General features: G+C 52.2%; 2 protein-coding genes across 2 annotated transcripts; both read left to right on the forward strand.

The window, feature by feature from the left end:
* The first annotated feature begins 16,008 nt into the window (after window positions 1-16,008).
* LOC123087754 (uncharacterized) lies at window positions 16,009-17,288 on the forward strand. Its single transcript, XM_044509854.1, has one exon. The coding sequence runs from the start codon at window positions 16,363-16,365 to the stop codon at window positions 17,053-17,055; it is 693 nt and encodes a 230-aa protein (XP_044365789.1). The 5' UTR covers window positions 16,009-16,362; the 3' UTR covers window positions 17,056-17,288.
* A 3,187-nt stretch (window positions 17,289-20,475) lies between these two features.
* On the forward strand, window positions 20,476-21,626 carry LOC123082756 (uncharacterized). Its single transcript, XM_044505015.1, has one exon. It carries the CDS (start codon window positions 20,701-20,703, stop codon window positions 21,340-21,342), a length of 642 nt encoding a protein of 213 aa, XP_044360950.1. The 5' UTR covers window positions 20,476-20,700; the 3' UTR covers window positions 21,343-21,626.
* The last annotated feature ends 2,285 nt before the right edge of the window (window positions 21,627-23,911 follow it).

Consider the following 23,911-nt stretch of genomic DNA (forward strand, 5'->3'; position numbering starts at 1 on the left):
GAGACCTCACCTCCCGCGCGGACGGCGTGGCCATGGCGGCGAGCTGGCCGGCCCCGTCCAGCGCGGCGGCGCGTATGGCCAGCCAGGCTCGGAGGGACATGCTGTCGTGGCCTGGCCAACAAGGAGCCCCACGTCGTCGTCATCACGCCAGAAAAGGAAAGGGTAAAAGGAAAGCGGGGTGCACTTTGCCCGTGGGCCAGGGCCGCAGTGCTGACGGTGCCACTGTCATTGCGCGGCCAGACTCACCAGGGACAGCTGGCAACCTGCCACTGGATGCAGCCGCTTCATTCCCACATGGCATTTCGAATCCTGTGGTCTCCCTGCCCGAGGACGATTGTGACGCCCCCGATTTAATCGTACACTAATCATGCATGCAAATGTGTACGATCAAGATCAGGGACTCACGGGAAGATATCACAACACAACTCTACAAATAAAATACGTCATACAAGCATCATAATACAAGCCAGGGGCCTCGAGGGCTCGAATACAAGTGCTCGATCATAGACGAGTCAGCGGAAGCAACAATATCTGAGTACAGACATAAGTTAAACAAGTTTGCCTTAAGAAGGCTAGCACAAACTGGGATACAGATCGAAAGAGGCGCAGGCCTCCTGCCTGGGATCCTCCTAAACTACTCCTGGTCGTCGTCAGCGGGCTGCACGTAGTAGTAGGCACCTCCGGTGTAGTAGGGGTCGTCGTCGACGGTGGCGTCTGGCTCCTGGACTCCAGCATCTGGTTGCGACAACCAGAAAGAAAAGGAAAGGGGGAAAAGGGGGGGAGAAAGCAACCGTGAGTACTCATCCAAAGTACTCGCAAGCAAGGAGCTACACTACATATGCATGGGTATATGTGTAAAGGGCCATATCAGTGGACTGAACTGCAGAATGCCAGAATAAGAGGGGGATAGCTAGTCCTATCGAAGACTACGCTTCTGGCAGCCTCCGTCTTGCAGCATGTAGAAGAGAGTAGATGGAAGTCCTCCAAGTAGCATCTCCAAGTAACATCTCGAGTAGCATAATCCTACCCGGCGATCCTCTCCTCGTCGCCCTGCGGAAAAGCGATCACCGGGTTGTATCTGGCACTTGGAAAGGTGTGTTTTATTAAGTATCCGGTTCTAGTTGTCATAAGGTCAAGGTACAACTCCAAGTCGTCCTGTTACCGAAGATCACGGCTATTCGAATAGATTAACTTCCCTGCAGGGGTGCACCACATAGCCCAACACGCTCGATCCCATTTGGCCGAACACACTTTCCTGGGTCATGTCCGGCCGCGGAAGATCAACACGTCGCAGCCCCACCTAGGCAAAACAGAGAGGCCAGCACGCCGGTCTAAACCTAAGCGCGCAGGGGTCTGGGCCCATCGCCCTGAGCACACCTGCACGTTGCGAGGGCGGCCGGAAGCAGACCTAGCCTAGTAGGCGTTCCAGTCCAATCCGGCGCGCGCCGCTCCGTCGCTGACGTCTGAAGTGCTTCGGCTGATACCACGACGTCGGGATACCCATAACTACTCCCACGTAGATGGTTAGTGCGTATAGGCTCGTAGCCAGACTTAGATCAAATACCAAGATCTCGTTAAACGTGTTAAGTATCCGCGAACGCCGAACAGGGCCAGGCCCACCTGTCTCCTAGGTGGTCTCAACCTGCCCTGTCGCTCCGCCACAAAGTAACAGTCGGGGGCCGTCGGGAACCCAGGCCCACCTCTACCGGGATGGAGCCACCTGTCCTTTCAGCCCCCAACTCCGAACAGTATCACAGGTAATGTAACAGTGTAAAGTATATAGTATATGCCCGTGATCACCTCCCGAAGTGATCACAGCCCAGTAGTATAGCATGGCAGACGAACAAGAGTGTAGGGCCACTGATGGAACACTAGCATCCTATACTAAGCATTTAGGATTGCGGGTAAGGTATCAATGACTGTAGCAGCAATGACAGGCTATGCATCAGAATAGGATTAACGGAAAGCAGTAACATGCTACACTACTCTAATGCAAGCAGTATAGAGTAGAATAGGCGATATCAGGTGATCAAGGGGGGGGCTTGCCTGGTTGCTCTGGCAAGAGAGAGGGGTCGTCAACTCCGTAGTCGAACTGGTCAACATCAGCGTCGGTCTCGTAGTCTACCGGAGAGAAGAGGGGGAAGAAACAGTAAATACATAGCAAGCAAGTGCATAACAGGATAACAGGCAGAGCTAGACGTGTTCTACGCGGTAGGAGGTGATACCGGTGAAGGGGGGAAGCATCCGGGAAGTATTCCCGGGGTTCCGTGTTTTCGGGCAGAGGAGCCGGAGGGGGAAAGTTGCGGGTTCGATAGGTTAGAGGGGTGTGGCGGACGAACGGACTGCGTATCCGGGATCGTCTCGTCGTTCTGAGCAACTTTCATGTTGAAAATATTTTAATCCGGATTACGGATTAAAAGATATGATTTTTAAAAGATTTTATTAATTTCAGGAATTTAATTAATTATTTAATTAATTTCGAAAATGCTTTTATGACATCAGCATGATGTCATGCTGACATCATCAGTCAACAGAGTTGATTTGGTCAACCTGACATGTGGGTCCCACTGTCATTGACTAAGATTAACTAAAACAGATTAATTAGTTTAATTAGTGATTAGGTTAATCTAATCAGGTTTAATTAACTTAATTAATTATTTAATTAATTAATTACTATTTTTAATTATTTTAATTATTATTTATTTATTTAATATATATATATTTTTTTTAATTCCTTTTTTTTACAAAACGTTCTGGGGCTGGGGCCCCCATGTCAGTGGCCCCAGGGGGCCTTAGCGGATCGGGCGCAGGGGCTCAGCCCGAACGGGTGCTAGCCCGCGGGGGCGCCCCCAATCGGGCAACAAGGGGCGGCTGGAGGGCGCGGGCGCCAGCACGCCGGCGTTGAGCTCCGGCGGCTGCGACCGGGCAGAGCACGGGGAGGGCCGCGACTAACTGGTGCGGGGGCTCGCAGCCGACACCATGAGAGGCGAGGGTGAGCGCGCCTGGGGTTCTCGGTGGTCGCGAGCGGAGGCGGCCGGGAACATGCCGGCCACGGTAGATGGGGTGAGCGCGGACGGGGCGAGGAGCAACGGGTCGGCGCGGCGACGGACGCGACCGAACGCGCGCACTGGGCGGCCAGGACACGTGAGGGGGGTGCGCGACGACGGGTTCGTGGAGAGGGGCAGAGGGGAGTGGAGAGGGGCGAGGCCTCACAGGGGGGTTCGTGGGGGCCGGGGCAGTGGGCGCGGGGTCGGCCGGTGAGGAGGAGACCGTGGACGGGGCGGCGTAGACGGGGAGGCGGCGCTGACGACGGCGGGTAGCTCCGGCGTCGATGCAGGGCGTCGGGGGCATCGATTACCCCCGACCGGATCCACGTAGGAGGGAGGTTGAGGAGGCAGGCCGGTGGGGAAAGGCGCCAGCGAGGACGCGTCGGGGGCGAGCGCAGGGTCCTCGGGCGCGGCGTCCCGCGAAGCCAGGGCGGCGACGATGCTCGAGGGGAGGGGGGTGACGAGGCGCCCGACGAGGTGGAGGTAGACGAGGGGGGCGGCTCCGGCAACCATGGTCGGCGACGGCGTCATGGCGTCGGCGGGTTCGTGATGGGGCGTGCGGCGATGCAGACCCTTCCCCTCGATCCCGATCTGGATCGGGGAAGGACGAACGTGGGGGGTGAGTGGGGGCGAGTGGTGGGTGCGGGCTAGGGTTCGGTTGCTCGGGGGGGGGGGGGATAAGGTGGGACGGGATGGGCCCCCTGGTGGCCTGATGGCTAGCTGGGTCGAGGCCCAACGAGGGAGGGAGGGTTTTCTCTTTCGTTTTAGATTAGTTAATGTTTTCTATTTTCTATTTTCTTTTATTTCTTCTTTTCTGTTTTATTTAATTTTTGTTTTTATGAAATACCCAAGGTGTACCTAAAATATTATTAATACTTATGCCACTACCACAATTAACTTGGCACCTAATACAAAATAGTCTGTAATTGTTTATTATTTTATAATCATTTAACTAATTGTTTTTGCTACTATTTTATTCATTTTTGAGTATTTACACATTTTATACAACTGTGGTTTCTCCACCTTTATTACTTAGGATTTATTTGTCCTAGCTTGAACATTTTAGTTTTTATATTTGAAAACTTTTATTTTTTTGCCTTTAATTACAATTTGAATTTGAATCGTTTCGAACTAACGTGAGTTTAATAACAGAAATCGAGGTGACGTGGCATCATTAGCGGAGGGTTACTGTAGCTTGAATATCCGGGCGTCACAATTCTCCTCCACTACAAGAAATCTCGTCCCGAGATTTAAGAGGGGAGTAAAGGGGGGGGGGATTGGGTTACGGAAAATCTAACGGATCTTCTTGGTCTTGGTTGCTCTTCTCGAAGAGGTCGATCCATTACATTGATGTCTTCATACTTCTGCTTCAGGTCAAAATGATGCAGTCATCATCCTTTCTTCGGGATCTTCATCATACTTACGAAAAGGATATGGGGGGAAGACTCGGGAAGGGCGGGCCTTACCAGGTTGACTATCTGGTACATAACTCAGGGAATGGGGTAGGAAGTAACTCTCGAATTGTACTTAAGAAAATATCGAGAGTAAAGTAGGAAGGTACCATGAGAAGTTTCAAACGGATAGGCCATTGTTCGATGTCTGAAACAACATGCGATAGGGGTCCAAAGCAATGAGATCGAGTATTGCGTTTGTTACCAAAATAGATCACTTGGGACGGTGGCCCGTGAATTGCATACGAGGCCACACGCGAGGAACAACCTTGGGAAGAGGGGGTGCAGAAGAGTCAGGCTTCGATCCTGTGGAACTGTGGGTTATGGGCCCACCATGTGGTTGAAAGTAGGAAGGGGGCCGACATTTTGCACGGTCATGATAGTAAGGCGTGTCAAAGGGTAGCCTGTCAGATATGTCGGCAACAACATCGATACCAAGGGCGAAGGACGAAGAGAACCATTTTCCTGCTCGTTGAACGAGGCGGGCCAATAGGCAAAGTTCTCGTCCATCGGTGGTTACCGGAATATCATCAACAATCGTAACAGGGTCTTACTGACCAATTATACATCGAGGTGTTTACATAAGCAGTGAATCTTTACTGCTTAGATTATATAGATCACAAGAATGTCAAACACAACAATGGAAAGGAAAATATGAATATCAGATTAAACAGAACAATGGAAAGGAAAATGTGTTAAAACACATAATTCAGGGGTATATCCTTCCCAAGGACCAGCAGAGCAAGATATCCATGACAGGATATAAAGTAGACAACCATTTAGGTAAGGTGGGGAGGAATCTCATGATATTACCCATACAACGGTGTTGGATAAATGATAAACAAAATTTAGCATCGTGCTTCAAATGTTCTTGTTGAAAATCGGAGTACCATTGACATGCTTCGAGGTAGCATTGACATGGTCTTCAGGTGAAGATCAGACTTTGGAAACACGAAGGATCCATCAAGAATAACTTGTAGAATAAGTCTTACAATTTCCTCATGGATGAATGGATAACCTTGCTAAAAGGAATCTATAACAATAGGGCCTCCGGTCAGGTGTGCTAGGCACGAATAAAGACCATTGTTATAACTCTTGGAAACATGTCCCAACCATCATATCTGACCGAGATTCAGATCTGATTGGTGTTAGGATATGTCAGACTCAGGATGTCTGAGAAGAAAAGGTGTAACACAATTGGCGAGATGACATTGTAAGATTCTCGGGAAATGAACTATAGAAGCAAGTTTCGAAACAATAGTTCATCATTAACCAAGGAGAAGATGAGGATGTGGATGATGGACTCAGCGACCATCCACCGAGAATTCCAAAAAGATGGATTTCCACAATTAGGTGAACAAGGAGATAATCATTTGGCGGATCAAACGATGTAATGATGTATGCTCGAGGGAAACATACACAACTGAACAATGATAGAAGGGTGTAACCAGGAATCTGGACTAGGTAGCACGATCAATGTTCGAATGATGATTCAATAAGTAATAAACTTCAAAGCAATAGGGTTGCTAGAAGTTTAGAATTTACACCTCACAGACCATTTGTCGGTTTTCCGGTTAGAAACAACACGAGGACCAAGGAAAGAATGGTGATGTTAATAAGTATCCCTTGTGTCAAGAATTCTTAAGGGTGGTGAATTTCTTGCCACACTCTTGACATGTAAAGGGGAATACTCCAAGGTAAAGAAGAACAGATGCTGGATAGCAAGGAACTCAAGGTATAACACAAAACACGACAAGTTTGTGTTGGAGGGAAGTCAATAAAGTGGTCGATGATAATACAGATCACCGAGGGTAAGGATGGTATTTCTCATCATGAATTCAATCGATATCCTGGAAGAGCTCATAATGCTCATGATGATCACGACACATTTGTCAAGAGATCTCATGAAGATGTAATCGATCGGCGATGACATCAAGTTGAAAGGGGTGATGAAGCGAAAGGTTATTGGAACCATGGGTAAGACACAAACTCGAACTCAAGCTTGTTGTTCAAGGCGAAATGATATGACGATGAGGATCGACGTAAGGTTAGTTCATCGTCGAAAATTGTGCTCCGAGAAGAAGGACCGGGTAGCACAGTTAAAATGATCACGCCATTGGGTACAAACTCGTACTTATAGAAGCTTACGGAAGAGTTGTTGAACCGTAAAGCGGACTCGGTTCAGTTATCGGTGTCTTTGAGTGTTCAATAACTCAGAGCCCGCGAAAAAATTGGAATCAGTGGGAAGGTAGCACTTGATGAAGAACTCATAAAAAGTTATGCAGTTCCATGATAATCTCGAGATACCAGAGGGGTAATACTCGACACAAGATCAAAGTAAAGGTTGGACTGGTGTATTGATCCATAGAAGACAATTGTTTTAACTTGTCCGAGAAATGAGATCTAAGAAGAACAATCATGGTCGGAACCACGGTTGCAAAAGGCCAGATCCTAGATATAAGATGAACTTATACCAAAGGAATAATTATTTTTACGAGCAGCTTCCATGATAAGTTATACATCGTGTCCCTGGGCATGAACGCAAGGTTCAAGGTCGACTCCCACTTCTTCAATGTATAACCTTCCATTCACTATTCGCTTTGATAAAGGCATTAGTGTTGAAAGTTTTACCTGGTGAAATACCAGATGAGTATGACTCGTGAAAACTTCCGAGTTCACACATATAAAGGAAGGCATCGGATCAACCCGTTAGGGTATCGTGGAAACATATACCACAATCTTCAAGAGTAGATATCACCAGCTCAAAAGCAGAGCATGGTTGGCAAAAGGAGAGGATACAATTTACCAAAGGTATTATGTATCAGAGGAAAGGCTCACTAGGTTATTGAATATGAAGGGCATTGTCAGATAAAATCCAACAAAGGATCTGGTGGTCCAAAAGGGTTCTGACGTGAGCATCGGTACTCAACTAGAGGAAGAAGAATGCAAGGAGATCAGATTATAGAAACAACTGACTAACTCAATTGTCAAATGCAAAGGAATTATGATTTCCAAATCAAGGGATCCGAAGCAATGCTCTAATTAGGGTTGGATAAATTGAATAGCCTTAGGGTACAATCAAAGACAATTGGATTGGTCGAGAACCAATTCCAGTTAAAAGAATGGCAGCTCAGCCGGAAGGTAATTTATAAGGATCAATGACGTCTGCGGGTATTCGCAAACATATTGAGTCAACAGACTCAAAATGATAATGACAAGGAATGTCATTAAGACTACGAGACTTATGGGATTAACCATAATGCAAGCAAGCAAGAATTTCAAGAGCCAAAGGCTCTAGAGGATTTTCGGAAGATCGAATATTATTTTGAAGACTTTTGTGAAACACATGAACAACTGGGGATGAGCGGATACTCGGCAAGTGCGGCGATTTATTTGAAGGGGTATTCATGTGGCAAAGAACTGCTAGGCAGTAGGCACAAGATATTCTCGGATCAATAGAGAGAATTTCGGGGTATCTTGTAATAACAAGATCAACTGGGAATAAAAGTAAGAACGTCAAGTGTATGTATTTACCCATAGGGATATTTCGATGGTAGGGAATTGCAAAAGCAACGGACACAAAGTCTCAAAAGAGTTTCGGCGAGTAACTTCGAAATCTTCTGGTGCAGTCGGCGATCACCTGGACTGAAGGGGCTCTCCGGGAGAAAGTATTTTCGAGAACCTAAAGTCAGATTTTAGTAGAAATCGTTTAACCCGAGTAGAAGAGAGTTCAGAGTCCCAGAGTAAAGGTCGAGGAGTAAAAGATCCTAGTACCACCCAATGACGACGTGGGCCCGTAAGGCACACAGCCAAGTTAGTAAAAGTTTTGCAATGGCTAGACTCAACTTCGGCCAAGGAGTTGGAAAGGGGATTCCTACAGGCAGTTGGCTCTGATACCAACTTGTGACGCCCCCGATTTAATCGTACACTAATCATGCACGCAAATGTGTACGATCAAGATCAGGGACTCACGGGAAGATATCACAACACAACTCTACAAATAAAATACGTCATACAAGCATCATAATACAAGCCAGGGGCCTCGAGGGCTCGAATACAAGTGCTCGATCATAGACGAGTCAGCGGAAGCAACAATATCTGAGTACAGACATAAGTTAAACAAGTTTGCCTTAAGAAGGCTAGCACAAACTGGGATACAGATCGAAAGAGGCGCAGGCCTCCTGCCTGGGATCCTCCTAAACTACTCCTGGTCGTCGTCAGCGGGCTGCACGTAGTAGTAGGCACCTCCGGTGTAGTAGGGGTCGTCGTCGACGGTGGCGTCTGGCTCCTGGACTCCAGCATCTGGTTGCGACAACCAGAAAGAAAAGGAAAGGGGGAAAAAGGGGGGAGAAAGCAACCGTGAGTACTCATCCAAAGTACTCGCAAGCAAGGAGCTACACTACATATGCATGGGTATATGTGTAAAGGGCCATATCAGTGGACTGAACTGCAGAATGCCAGAATAAGAGGGGGATAGCTAGTCCTATCGAAGACTACGCTTCTGGCAGCCTCCGTCTTGCAGCATGTAGAAGAGAGTAGATGGAAGTCCTCCAAGTAGCATCTCCAAGTAACATCTCGAGTAGCATAATCCTACCCGGCGATCCTCTCCTCGTCGCCCTGCGGAAAAGCGATCACCGGGTTGTATCTGGCACTTGGAAAGGGTGTGTTTTATTAAGTATCCGGTTCTAGTTGTCATAAGGTCAAGGTACAACTCCAAGTCGTCCTGTTACCGAAGATCACGGCTATTCGAATAGATTAACTTCCCTGCAGGGGTGCACCACATAGCCCAACACGCTCGATCCCATTTGGCCGGACACACTTTCCTGGGTCATGCCCGGCCTCGGAAGATCAACACGTCGCAGCCCCACCTAGGCAAAACAGAGAGGCCAGCACGCCGGTCTAAACCTAAGCGCGCAGGGGTCTGGGCCCATCGCCCTGAGCACACCTGCACGTTGCGAGGGCGGCCGGAAGCAGACCTAGCCTAGTAGGCGTTCCAGTCCAATCCGGCGCGCGCCGCTCCGTCGCTGACGTCTGAAGTGCTTCGGCTGATACCACGACGTCGGGATACCCATAACTACTCCCACGTAGATGGTTAGTGCGTATAGGCTCGTAGCCAGACTCAGATCAAATACCAAGATCTCGTTAAGCGTGTTAAGTATCCGCGAACGCCGAACAGGGCCAGGCCCACCTGTCTCCTAGGTGGTCTCAACCTGCCCTGTCGCTCCGCCACAAAGTAACAGTCGAGGGCCGTCGGGAACCCAGGCCCACCTCTACCGGGATGGAGCCACCTGTCCTTTCAGCCCCCTCGTCAGAATCACTTGCGGTACTCAATGAGCTGACCCGACTTAGTCACCATCTGTATAGTATGTATATGTATAGTATATACCCGTGATCACCTCCCAAGTGATCACGGCCCGATAGTATAGCAAGGCAGACTGACAAGATGTAGGGCCAATGATGATAAACTAGCATCCTATACTAAGCATTTAGGATTGCAGGTAAGGTATCAATGACTGTAGCAGCAATGACAGGCTATGCATCAGAATAGGATTAACGAAAGCAGTAACATGCTACACTACTCTAATGCAAGCAGTATAGAGGAGAATAGGCGATATCTGGTGATCAAGGGGGGGGGGCTTGCCTGGTTGCTCTGGCAAGAGAGAGGGGTCGTCAACTCCGTAGTCGAACTGGGTCAGCATCAGCGTCGGTCTCGTAGTCTACCGGAGAGAAGAGGGGGAAGAAATAATGAATACAGAGCAAACAAGCATAACAGGATAACAGGCAGAGCTAGACGTGTTCTACGCGGTAGGAGGTGATACCGGTGAAGGGGGGAAGCATCCGGGAAGTATTCCCGGGGTTCCGTGTTTTCGGGCAGAGGAGCCGGAGGGGGAAAGTTGCGGGTTCGATAGGTTAGAGGGGTGTGGCGGACGAACGGACTGCGTATCCGGGATCGTCTCGTCGTTCTGAGCAACTTTCATGTTGAAAATATTTTAATCCGGATTACGGATTAAAAGATATGATTTTTAAAAGATTTTATTAATTTCAGGAATTTAATTAATTATTTAATTAATTTCGAAAATGCTTTTATGACATCAGCATGATGTCATGCTGACATCATCAGTCAACAGAGTTGATTTGGTCAACCTGACATGTGGGTCCCACTGTCATTGACTAAGATTAACTAAAACAGATTAATTAGTTTAATTAGTGATTAGGTTAATCTAATCAGGTTTAATTAACTTAATTAATTATTTAATTAATTAATTACTATTTTTAATTATTTTAATTATTATTTATTTATTTAATATATATTTTTTTTTTAATTCCTTTTTTTTACAAAACGTTCTGGGGCTGGGGCCCCCATGTTAGTGGCCCCAGGGGGCCTTAGCGGATCGGGCGCAGGGGCTCAGCCCGAACGGGTGCTAGCCCGCGGGGGCGCCCCCAATCGGGCAACAAGGGGCGGCTGGAGGGCGCGGGCGCCAGCACGCCGGCGTTGAGCTCCGGCGGCTGCGACCGGGCAGAGCACGGGGAGGGCCGCGACTAACTGGTGCGGGGGCTCGCAGCCGACACCATGAGAGGCGAGGGTGAGCGCGCCTAGGGTTCTCGGTGGTCGCGAGCGGAGGCGGCCGGGAACGTGCCGGCCACGGTAGATGGGGTGAGCGCGGACGGGGCGAGGAGCAACGGGTCGGCGCGGCGACGGACGCGACCGAACGCGCGCACTGGCGGCCAGGACACGTGAGGGGGGTGCGCGACGATGGGTTCGTGGAGAGGGGCAGAGGGGAGTGGAGAGGGGCGAGGCCTCACAGGGGGTTCGTGGGGCCGGGGCAGTGGGCGCGGGGTCGGCCGGTGAGGAGGAGACCGTGGACGGGGCGGCGTAGACGGGGAGGCGGCGCTGACGACGGCGGGTAGCTCCGGCGTCGATGCAGGGCGTCGGGGCATCGATTACCCCCGACCGGATCCACGTAGGAGGGAGGTTGAGGAGGCAGGCCGGTGGGGAAAGGCGCCAGCGAGGACGCGTCGGGGGCGAGCGCAGGGTCCTCGGGCGCGGCGTCCCGCGAAGCCAGGGCGGCGACGATGCTCGAGGGAGGGGGGTGACGAGGCGCCCGACGAGGTGGAGGTAGACGAGGGGGGCGGCTCCGGCAACCATGGTCGGCGACGGCGTCATGGCGTCGGCGGGTTCGTGATGGGGCGTGCGGCGATGCAGACCCTTCCCCTCGATCCCGATCTGGATCGGGGAAGGACGAACGTGGGGGGTGAGTGGGGGCGAGTGGTGGGTGCGGGCTAGGGTTCGGTTGCTCGGGGGGGGGGATAAGGTGGGACGGGATGGGCCCCCTGGTGGCCTGATGGCTAGCTGGGTCGAGGCCCAACGAGGGAGGGAGGGTTTTCTCTTTCGTTTTAGATTAGTTAATGTTTTCTATTTTCTATTTTCTTTTATTTCTTCTTTTCTGTTTTATTTAATTTTTGTTTTTATGAAATACCCAAGGTGTACCTAAAATATTATTAATACTTATGCCACTACCACAATTAACTTGGCACCTAATACAAAATAGTCTGTAATTGTTTATTATTTTATAATCATTTAACTAATTGTTTTTGCTACTATTTTATTCATTTTTGAGTATTTACACATTTTATACAACTGTGGTTTCTCCACCTTTATTACTTAGGATTTATTTGTCCTAGCTTGAACATTTTAGTTTTTATATTTGAAAACTTTTATTTTTTTGCCTTTAATTACAATTTGAATTTGAATCGTTTCGAACTAACGTGAGTTTAATAACAGAAATCGAGGTGACGTGGCATCATTAGCGGAGGGTTACTGTAGCTTGAATATCCGGGCGTCACAACGATCCTGTTGGGCCACCATCCGTCGCTCCTGCCCCCTTAGATCCGGTGGCCTCCCAACCCGAGGACGATCCCGCGGGGCCACCTACGGCCACTCCTGCCCCCTCAGCTTGTCGGGATCTGGCCGTGCTGTGCGAAGTGCCTGACTCGCAGCTGGCTCCGCCAGCGCTCACACCCACCTTGTTGGGCCAAAGCAGCGTATCCCCCACGTCTGAGCCTGTGGGGGCGCCAATCCCACGCGCTGACCAGGTCGCATATCCACCAACTACGCCCGAGCGTGAGGGATTGGATAGCGCGGGACTCGAGCTTCACGCCACATCTCCCGCCCACGCTGAACCGCACACTCCTGTGCGGCAAGACCCACAGACGCCCATGCAGACCCCAGCGGCCCCAGTCACCCCCGGGCCCGCCATGACTGCCCCGGCCAACCCCGAGCCGGCACGTCCGTGCATGCATGGGTCTGGGGGCGGCCGTTTCGCCTCCCCGCCCATTATCATGCGACGTTCACGTGGGCTGCCCGCTGCTCGCTCCTGGACGCTGGGAGATTTTCTCGCCGCTGCCACCAAAGAGCTCAACGCGGCCTTGCCGGCGCCTGGGAAGAAGCCCCGTCGCCCACTCGACTTTGCTCCACGCCGTGGCCGTTCTGCCTCTGCCACTACCACAACCGCTGCTCCTCCCACAGCTGCCAGGCGCGCACAAGTGCAGGTCCTCCGCATGCTGGGAATCATGGGGACCAACCAGATGATCTTGGTCGCTGAGATGAAGGCATACGACAACCTATTCGTGGCACCCATTCCGATGTCCGTGTTGTCGGCCATCGCCGCGCTGGTCGATCGCGAGATCCCAGCTAGCTTGGCGGAGCGGCTGATAGCGGCGGCGCACGTCGACCCGGTGTGCGTGAGTTAGGCCTCCCTGGAGGATACCCACCGTCGATCCACCCTCTATGGATCACGGCCTCAAGATAGCTGTATGGAACGTCCACGGTCTCAACGCCCGTGCGCGGTGCCACGCCGTCCGCACGCTGCTCGACACGACCGGCGCCTCCATTGTATGCTTGCAAGAAACGAAGATTGAGTTGCTCTGCTCGTCCGTCGTTCTCGACACGCTTGGCTCGGAGTTTGATGATTACACGTACCTCCCGGCACAGGGCACGCGCGGCGGCATTCTGCTTGCGTGGAATACCAAGGTCGTGCCCATCTCGGACCCCCTGTTTACCAGCAACGCCATCTCGGCCCGCGTCGCTACCATCGGAGGAACGCCTTGGTGGATCACGGTCGTTTACGGGCCACAAGACGACGCTGCCAAGATCGCATTCTTGGAAGAGCTACGCGAGATCAGGGCGGACTGTCACGGGCCATGGATGCTATGCGGCGACTTCAACCTCATCCTACGCTCTGAGGACAAGAACACGGGCAACCTCAACCGGCGCATGATGGGAAAATTCCGTCGCTTGGTCAATGATCTCACGCTTAATGAGGTATACCTCAATGGGCGTCGGTACACATGGTCGAACGAGCAGTCACCACCGACCCTAGTGCACCTCGATCGTGTGCTGTGCATGTCGGACTGGGAAGACGGACATGGCGAATGCCACTTGACTTGCTTGGCATCCGTCGTGTCAGACCACACGCCCTTGCTGCTGGACTGCGCCCCCGCACCTACGCTACATCGCAGGTTCCACTTCAAGGAACACTGGTTGCGCCTCGACGGATTCCACGACACGGTGGCTGCGGCTTGGGGCTCCGTCCACGACCCCGACCCATTCCGATGTCTAATGCTGCGGTTCCAGGCCACGGCGCGCTCCTTGACGAGTTGGAGCGCCAAGGTTGTGGGCAATGTGAAGACCAAGCTGGCCATCGCTCGAGAGCTCATCACGCGCTTTGACAAAGCCCAGGACGACCGCATCCTCACCCCACCGGAGGACTGGCTGCGCAAACAGCTGAAAGTCTCATACCTCGGGCTCTCCTTCCTAGAACGGACGATCGCTAGACAGCACGCCCGCATTGCCACCCTCAAAGACAGCGACGCCAACACTGCCTTCTTCCACAGCCAATGCTCGTTCCGAAGACAGAAGAATCGCATCTTCCGCCTCTCCGCAAACGGCATTCTCCTCACCGATCACGACGAGATGGCCGAGGCTGCCTTCAAGCATTACGACGCGCTGCTTGGCACGGCGACCGAGCGTGACCACACGATGGACCTGTCGCAGCTCATCGCAGGGAGCGACCTCTCCGACCTCGACATGCCCTTCTGCCCGGAGGTGGTATGGGACGCGGTGAAACGAGCATCGTCAAGGGCTGTGGGAGGCCGGGCCGCGCCATGGACTGGTCGGGCACCTCGCCGGAAGGCCCTGACAGGGCCGCAAGGCCACATGCAGGCAGTGGCTCCTCCTCTAGCCGCTCGAATCTGCACCGTCGGTGGTCCGCCGGCAGATACACGAATGGCGGCCGGTCAGGCTCGGTGCTTGCCCGAAACCTCGCTGGCGCACCGTTGCCACTCATTAAGTGCGACCACTGCCCAAGGATGGTCGTGCGCCACGTGTCTACAACACCGGAACATCCCGGATGGGTGTTCATCAAGGGCTTAAACGATGGGGTATGTGCTCTTTTTAGCTTCGGTTTGTGCTCTTGTTTTGACTAGTTGTGCTAACTACAAATTTTATTGTGTAGCATGGATGCAAGTTTTGGTATTGGGAAGAAGAGTACATCGATATATTGATAGAGCGAAATTTAGTACATGTTCGTGCACTTTTAGTTAGCATAGAGGCTGTAGATGAGAGAGGTGCACTTGTTGCTAGATTAGAGGCTAGACACGAGACTAGGTGTGAGGAAGCAACATCGACTTCTGGCTTGAAGAAGAAAGGAGGATGCCAGATCGAGCCTCCTCCACAGATCAACAATGAGTGCATCGAGAAGGCCCTAACCCAACTCAAGGGAGCAGTTATAGAAGTTGGGTACCTTCTAAAATGTATTCTTGTTGTTCTTATTTTCTTTGGTCTTACTTTACTAGTCAAAATATGATGATGTATTCTTAATGTATCGAAAATGAATGATTAAAGACTTACAAAGAAAAATGTACGCGGACAGGATGCGGTGGGGATGCGTCCGCGCAGTGGCGGAGCTACGGCAGAAAACAAGGGCGGGCCGGTACAAAGGAAGACCCATAATTTTCAAGCTCATTGCTGAGTTTACTCTCAAATCTCCACTGTAATTGCTATGAGCTGGGCGGGCCACGACCGATTTTATCAACACGTAGCTCCGCCAGTGCGTCCGCGCGCTGGACGCATGGCCACCGCATCCCAGGACAGGCCCGGACACGACCCCATCGCCCTGTCCAAACGGACAGAATCCGGACAAAACGGACGCCCGTTTGGGGTCGCGCGGTGGAGTTGGCCTCAACATGTGCCTAATTGACATCATACAAGTCAAACATGGTAAAACAGCTTCATTGTAGTTTCAAATTTTGAATTCCATATTTGTTCAAACCGTGCTTAACATTGATCTTGGTTCAATCAAAAGATAAAATAATACTAGAAAGCGTTGGAATCAAGGAACCCAAGTATGGAGCCATTATCAGCACCAGTTGATGCCCCCAGCTCGACCACGCTCTCCCAACGCGCTCTCTTCTTTTGAAAGAAAGGAAAGGAAAAAAAAAACACAAAACGCGTAGAGAGTACAGAGTGTGCTCTCTGGTTGGGTTGGGTGAGGCAACCACCATCGCCATGGATGCCGCTGCCACGGCTGAGAGGGAGAGGAGACGGATAACAGCCAACGGTCACCTTGTCCTTTGTCTACGACCCACTGGCCCGGCCAGCGGCAGGTCTTCTTCCTGGTCTCCTCTGGACACATCTGGCCGCGTCCGAAGACCCACCCCCTCGCCACAAGTCTCCGGCCGCTTCCAGTTCCAGCCCTCTTCTTCTACCCTTGCCGTGCGCGCTCCCGCTCCACGCTCCTCTCCCTCCCAGCCTCCGCCCGGAGAGATCCACGACCAGCTGAGCTAAGCCAGCGCCAGAGCCAGCCATGGTCTTCTGGGAGCGCGACTGGTGGAGCAAGTGGTGGGAGAAGCAGCGCCAGCGGGACTGCTGCGACTGCGAGTGCAGCTGGACCACGGCCATCGTCTGCCTGGTCGTCCTGGCCGTGCTCGGGGGCGCCCTCGCCCTCCTCGTCCTCGCCTTCGCCGTCCTCAACACGCCCACGGCCAGCGCCGACGACGCCCTCCTCACGCGTTTTGACCTCGCCCCGGCCCCCAACTCCACGTCCACGGCGAGGCCGCCGCTGCAGCTCCTGTCCTACAACGCCACGGTCACCGTCTCCCTGCGCAATCCCAACCTGCACTACGGCGTCACCTTCGGGGCCGTCGCCGCGGCCTTCTCCTTCAACGGCACCCGCTTCGACGAGTCCGGCACCGTGCCGACCCTCGACCTCGGCGCCCGGAAGGAGGCCGCGGTGCGCCTCAGGGTCGGCGCCGTCGGCCGCGCCCTGCCGAAGCTGACGGCGGCCGGCGCGGCGGAGTTCGCCAGGCAGAAGGACGCCGGCGTGTTCGAGGTGGAGGTGCGGCTGGACACGGTGATGCAGTACAAGGGCCGCAAGACCAAGTGCCCCCTGGGGATCGTCTGCCCGCTCCGGCTGCAGCTCGTCGACCCGGACGTCGCCGCCACCGCCTTCCAGAAGACCAAGTGCACCGTCCTCAGGGCCAAGATCTCCGGCTGCTAGCCCGCCCGCCCGCCAGCCGTTGCCACCACTTGATTTGGTTTGGTTTCATTTCCGTCTGTAAAAAACGGTTCTTGCTCTGTGTTTGTTCTTCATCAGTAGTACTAGTGGAGAACAATCATCAATTGCTCTTCTAGTGTCACCCAAAGAACGAATTTCCGTCCCCTAGTTGGTGTAACTGTTGGTAGATTAGAGGTTGCAGAACTATTACTGCAGAACAAGCAGCATTTCTATTATCTTTCACAAAGAAAATACCAGATTATAAATAGAAATAAAAATAACTACAAAACAAAATAAAAGTAAAAAAAAAGAACACAAATGTTAGAAATAAATAAATACGGAAAAATGTGATCAATTTTATAAATTCGGGTCATGGGCCGGCAAAGTGGCTCTTATTCTTTGCTAAAAGCGGAATATATTTCTATGAGTTATTTTTTATACATTACGAACATTGTATTTACTTTCTACCAATCTACTCCACCCGTTCCTAAATATATGTCTTTCTAGAGATTCCACTATGAACTACATACGAAGCAAAATGAGTGAATCTACAATCTAAAGTACGTCTATATACATCCGTATGTAGTCCGCATTGAATCTCTAAAAAGACTTATATTTAGAAATGGAGGAAGTATTACATTTAATAATAGAATGATATCTGTTTTAAAAAAATGAAAGACAAAAGAAAGGTTAAGAAGCGAAAGTTAGAAATAAATAAATACGGGAAATATGGGAAAATTGAAAACTCGGCACATGGGCAGGCAAAATTGGTCTTATTCTTTGCTTAAGGTAAGTGAATTACAAAAAAAAAACACCACATTCCCTTCAGATATTTGGATTAGCCACCGCATTCACCGGCCGCCCAAAAAATCTACTCCCTTCGTTCCAAATTACTCGTCGCAGAAATTGATGTATCTAGAACTAAAATATATCTAGATACACTCATATCTGCGACAAATAATTCAGAACGGAGGGAGTACAACTCTAGTGGTAAAAAGAATCAAGAAACACCAATAACAGATTTGGACCATTTTAATCCGATTTCTGGCATCAGTACCACGTGGCACTAAGAATCAACAACGTTTGTTTTGACCATTAAGTCGGGTGTGGGGTTTAGGGTTTTTAAGTCAGTGGCAATGTTGTTCATATCCTCAGGCCCTGGTGGAGCTGGCACACCTATCTCCTCAGTCTTCTGAGGCTTCAACTTCATCCACACGTCTTTCCCTATGAACATCTCTGACATGGTGCTCATGAGAAGACTTGCACATCTTGAAAAGATAATTGAAACCGCGGATAAACATATTCTACTCTTCTCCTTATTGTCCATAGGGGAAATCATTATGGAAGGTGCATGGGTGGAGGGACCGTCCTCTGTAGGAGCAGCCCTAGCAGCAGGTTGCTCGGCCTTCTTACCTTTGAGGTCATCAGAAACAAGAGGCTTTCAGTTAGAGCATCTCCAACAGGCGTCCAACGCGGTGCACGCGAAAAACAGCTTTAGCGCGCGCCCATCGTCTGATTTGGCGCGGTGCGCTGTGCCCGCTCCAGCAGCCGCGCTAAAATGCAGCGCGCAAAAAAGCAACGCGCACACAACATTTTTTTTAATTTTCAAACGCATAGATAAAATAAAAACTAGATAGATTGCATAAATAAAAAACGATACAAAGGTATTTTACATCGGTGCAACTAGATAGATAGTTCGAAAGCATAGATAAACTACGGCGCGACTAGATAGAAACTACTCTAAGTCGCTATCATCATCACCATTATCATCCTCGACGGTGTCGTCTGAGGTGTCTAGCCAGATGTCCAGCCACCGATCATCGTTCGGCGCGAAGAACGACTGCCCACCTGCTGCAACGATGTCGGACTGCGCATTCGCCAACGCCTTTTGCTGACGCCTTTCCAACCGCGTCTCGCGGCGCCTTCGCGTGTCCTCCTCGCGACGCCTTGCCCAGTAGGCCTACTCGTAGGCGACGTTCTCCAGGTGGCGCTGGCGCCACTCCGCCATGACCCGCTCGTCCTCCTGGGCGACGAGGAGGCGGCGTTGCCGCTCGGCGTGCTCCGCACGGTCTTTCGCCGTGTTTAGACGAGGCAGAGGGGTGAGGTTGAGCGCTTGCTGGAGCGTGTACACATCTTGAAAGTTCATCTGGCCGCGCGGCCGGCCTAGGCGCCACGCCGCCGCGTCGTACGCGCGGGCGGCCTAGGCGCCACGCCGCCGCGTCGTACGCGCGGGCGGCCTCGCGCGCCGTCCCGTACGTGCCGAGGCCGAGCCGGAGTTCGCCGGAGCGTATCTCCGCGGTGTAGCAGCCGTTGGGGCGCAGGCGGACGCCGCGGTAGCCGGACGCTCCTCAGCGGCGCGGCGGCATGGCGGCGCGGCGGTGGCGGGGCGCTGGAGCGGCGCGTGGCAGAGAGGGAGAGGAAGAGGGGAAGAGGAAGTGTGGAGAAGCGCGTGGCGAAGCGGCGCGCAGCTTTATAGGCGCGCGCGAAGCGGCGTGCCAAATCTTGCGCGCGAGCTGGCGCCTTTTCGCGCGCGCGCAAACCGTTCCGGCGCGCGCTTGTTTTCCGCGGCCGCTGAAGCGCGGCAAACCGCCCTGCACGCGCTAAAAGCTGGTTTACCGCGCGCGCGTCGTTTAGGGCGTCTGTTGGAGATACTCTTAGTGTAGTGCTTGTTCAGCCCAGTGGGATGACCCTGAAGCAAGAATGAATGGCAAAGACGCACGGCTTTCCCTCGAAGACACACTGGCGCAACTCCTCGAATGTGCAATCTCGGTGTTGGTTTCCATTGAAATCTTGGTTTCGATGAAATAAACCGTAAAGTTGTTGGTCTCCTCTTCTTCTTCACGATTCCGGTATTGGTTTTCCATGCAGTCAATTTGTGAACGATCAAGATTCTCCAATTTCATAATATAATGAGCAGTTAAGAACGAAAACCAACAAAAAAAATCAAATGCAAAGCAAGGAGAAAACTTCGGTAAAACAAGATGCATTTTAGAGTCATCGGCAACCGTGGCCGACGTTGATGGCGCCCCACCATGCCCGAGCGCGTTTTCGTCCATTTCGTGACCGCACCGGCCATCGCTCTAAACCCTCTCTTGTCTAGCGCCAACAATGTCGTCCTATCTCTGGCTCATTCCAGGGCTCGATCCTTTGTAGGATTATTCTCGCCGATGTTCTTTGTACTATCATAAAAGTTGATGAATAGATTAAAAAAAAAATTGGGGAAAAGAAAATTTCCTCTCCGGTGATGCCGCGGCCAACCGTGTCATTCGCAGAATTGACTGACGCACGAACCATTTTCGGTCAATTTCAAATAACAATCACGGAAAAAAAAAAGTGAGCATAAAACACGAATGCTCCAGCACTACCAACTGGCCGAAGCAGCTACCATCTGAGATGGTGACCAACGGTAACTTTCTATTTTTCACCCTTTGTTTATACGACCCCACTGGCCTTGGTCTTGGTCTTTCTCTGCTCTCGTCTGGAATCTGGATGCCCATTGGCCACAGCCACAAGACCCGCTCGCCATAAGTCTCCGGCTCCAGCCTCTCTTCTGGTCACCGGCCCCTCCCCCTCCTCGCCGGACTTCGCGCTCCAGCTCCACGCTTCTCTCCCCGTCCCCATCCGACCACCAGCCAGGCGAGGCAAGCCATGGGCACCTTCTGGGAGTACGAAGAGTGGAACTGGACCAAGATCGCCATCTGGGCGGCGATCCTGCTCGTGCTCGGGGGCGTCCTCGTCGTCCTCATCCTCGCCTTCGCCGTCATCAAGCCGCCGACGGCCATGTCCGAGGACGCCCTGCTCACGCGCTTCGACCTCGCCCCGTCGCCCAACTCCACCACCGCCAAGTCGCCGCTCCAGCTGCTGTCCTACAACGCGACGGCGTTTGTGTCGACGCGCAACCCCAACCTGCACTACGCCATCAGCTACGGGCTAGTGGCCGTGGCCTTCTCCTTCAACGGCACCCGCTTCGACGAGTCCGGCACCGTGGCGGCCTTCGACCTCGGCGCCCGGAAGGAGACCACGCTGCGCCTCAAGGTGGGCGGCGTCGACCGGGCGCTGCCGAAGCTGCCGCCCGCCGGCGCGGCGGAGTTCGCCAGGCAGAAGGAGGCCGGCAGGTTCGAGGTGGAGGTGCGGCTGGACACGGTGATGCAGTACAAGGGGCGCAAGACCAAGTGCCCGCTGGCCGTCATCTGCCCGGTGAGCCTGCAGCTGGTGGACCCGGACGTGGCCGCCACCTCCTTCCAGAAGTCCAAGTGCACCATCCTCCGGGCCAAGATCTCCGGCTGCTAGCCGGCAGCCCATTGCTTTGCTTGCCACCAGCTAATTTCCTTGGATTTCGTTTCGTGCTGTAAAAATGTAGTGTGTTGTCGACGGGTGCTGGGTTCGTCGCTAGTGCTGGTGCAGAACAAGCATCAATTCTGCTCCTCTTTCACATGGGAAACGTGGGATTTTTCATTTGTTGGTGGTCGATTAGATTTAGAGGTTGCTGTTGCTGTACGTGCTTGGTACGGAGTAGATTCGATGCCAATGTCATGATCATTAATCAAACTTGTTGCTTGCTCTGTGCTGATTCATGTGGATGCTTGATAGAATGTGCACTGTAATTAATTTGGTTGATGTTGCTAGGAGGAGGAGTTGCCATGACTTTGAGAGTTGACCAGCGACTGGTTTGTTGGGGGCATGTTGGCTCTGTCGGACCTCGGACGCACAAGGTGGAGGCAGCTAAACCTAAACTGAACGCGGGGGGGTTGTTGAGGCCATGATTGGGAATGACAGAGAGGAGAGGCCAGCATTCTAGAGTACTTACTACAGAGACAAGGACAAAAAACGCGTTGTCCATCTTCACCTCTAACAGTTATGTAATGCTTGCGTCGCTGTAACGGCAAAGAACACGTTCAGAAAGCGCGTCCGTGGCAAAGTTAAACAACACGTTGAGTACAACAACCGAGAGAGAAACAGACAGACAGACAGTCACACCCTTCTCTGTCTTCACCATTACCCCTTTTGTAATCAAAGGATTTGGTAGTAGCTCTCATGCCAACATTCAAAACAATCGCACTACTCTTGCAATGACATGATATCTGGTTACTGACAGAACGGCCGGCATCGGAATATTTGAATCGCTCGCTGAAGCATTTCACCAACACACAAAGCTTGCGTACCATTGCATTGACAGAAGAAATATTATAACTACAAATAAGGGTGCAACACATGACACGAACGCAGATAGGCATGAACATGATGCCCGAAGCAGAAAGACAAGGGATGCTCGGCCCGAATGGAGGATACAACACAGCTAGACCTGCCATGCCCGACCCAAGGGCGGCAAAGCTGAACCAACAAGAGCACCAACATCTCCAGAACCAAAATAAGGGACACCGCGAGCGAGCAAGAAAACGCCGAGACGCTGTCGCGATCCGGCCCAAAGGAACCAGACCTAGGGTTCCCCTGAGCTCGAAGAGGGGCGCAATCGCGGGCCTTGACATCGCCTCCAAGAAGAAAACGACATCCACAGACGTTGTCGTTGCCAGAATCGGCAAGCCAAGCAGGGATTTCTCCCTAGCCTGAGGCTGAGCAATCCCATAGCCACCATCTCCGGAAACGAAGATGAGAAAGCCAACGTCGGTCGGAGCCACCATGTCGAAAGGGGGTTGGCGGGGTTGCATCTGCCGTCGAAGGGTGGCACCTCCTCCGAACCCACGAGCATTGGATCTGGTAAAATGTGAGGTTTTGAGGCATACAAGGTAGGGCAAGCAGCGAAGCAAACCACGAGGGGGTTGGGCGACGGCGAATAGCAACGCCGGCAGGTAGGACGAGAGAGACGTAGATCCTAGCTGTCGTGGCCATAACCGTCGGGGCGTAGAGGAGCCACGCGAGCTGGAAGGAACACAGTTGTTGGGTCGCCAAGGCCGGAGCCACCCGACAGAGGACGCCGACAACCATGAACACCGGAGGGACGAGGGTCCAAGGTCGCAGGGGGCGGAGCAGCGCCAACAAGTACCCGCCTTGAGGGGCTTCGTGACTGTCACTATCACTGTAGTCTTGTCGTCAACCACGAGAGCCCTCACCGTGGCTCAGGGGAGAGGAAGGGCCGCCGGTGATGAAGGGGGCTGACTGCGGGAAGTCAGACCGCGAGCACCTCCGTGACCGGCAGCGGTACCGGCGACTTTGAGGGTTGCAACGACTGTAGGATGATGGATAGAATGTGCGGTGCAGTGCAATTTCGTTGATGTTGCTGGGAGGAGTTGGCATGACTTTGAAGGTTGACTAAAGGCCTGTTCGGATTTCCTCCGGCTCTGTAACTCCGTTCCGAAGCGGAGCGTCAGCCAGTTGTAATTTATGAAGTGGCTGAAACGATGCTCCGTCCGCTCCGCTCCATGATCGAGGACTGGATGGTTGCTGAACGCAGCCTAAGTGACTGGAACGCACCTTCGGTGCCTTAAAGACACCTGCCTTTGGGTCACTGACATGTGGGCCAGCCACTTATTTGACCCACATGTTATAGACACAAAGGTAGGTGCCTTAAAACACCGAAACATCGTCCAAGTGACTGGTTTGTTGGAGCATGTTGGCTCTGTCGGACGCACAAGGTTGAGGCAGCTAAACTGAACGCATGCTTGTTGAGAGTCTTGAGACCCTGATTGGCAACTGACAGAGAGACAGCATTCTGATCCCCTGCATCCGGAGACGGACAGGGACCACGACAAAAAACGCGTTATCTAGGAAAACACTCGGATGATACAGCACTTCAGAAAACGCGTGCTAAAATTAAAGAACACATCCAGTACAGTAGAGAGAGAGAAAAGACGGTCACACCCTTCCCTGTTCATCTCCAAGGCAACCCGCAATTTTCTCTTGC

Source organism: Triticum aestivum, chromosome 4A (assembly GCF_018294505.1).
Source record: "Triticum aestivum cultivar Chinese Spring chromosome 4A, IWGSC CS RefSeq v2.1, whole genome shotgun sequence".
NCBI lineage: Eukaryota > Viridiplantae > Streptophyta > Magnoliopsida > Poales > Poaceae > Triticum > Triticum aestivum.

Bases quoted from the DNA above. Each gene is read 5' to 3' on its own strand.
- LOC123087754 (XM_044509854.1), top strand. From the start codon at position 16,363: ATGGTCTTCTGGGAGCGCGACTGGTGGAGCAAGTGGTGGGAGAAGCAG.
- LOC123082756 (XM_044505015.1), top strand. From the start codon at position 20,701: ATGGGCACCTTCTGGGAGTACGAAGAGTGGAACTGGACCAAGATCGCC.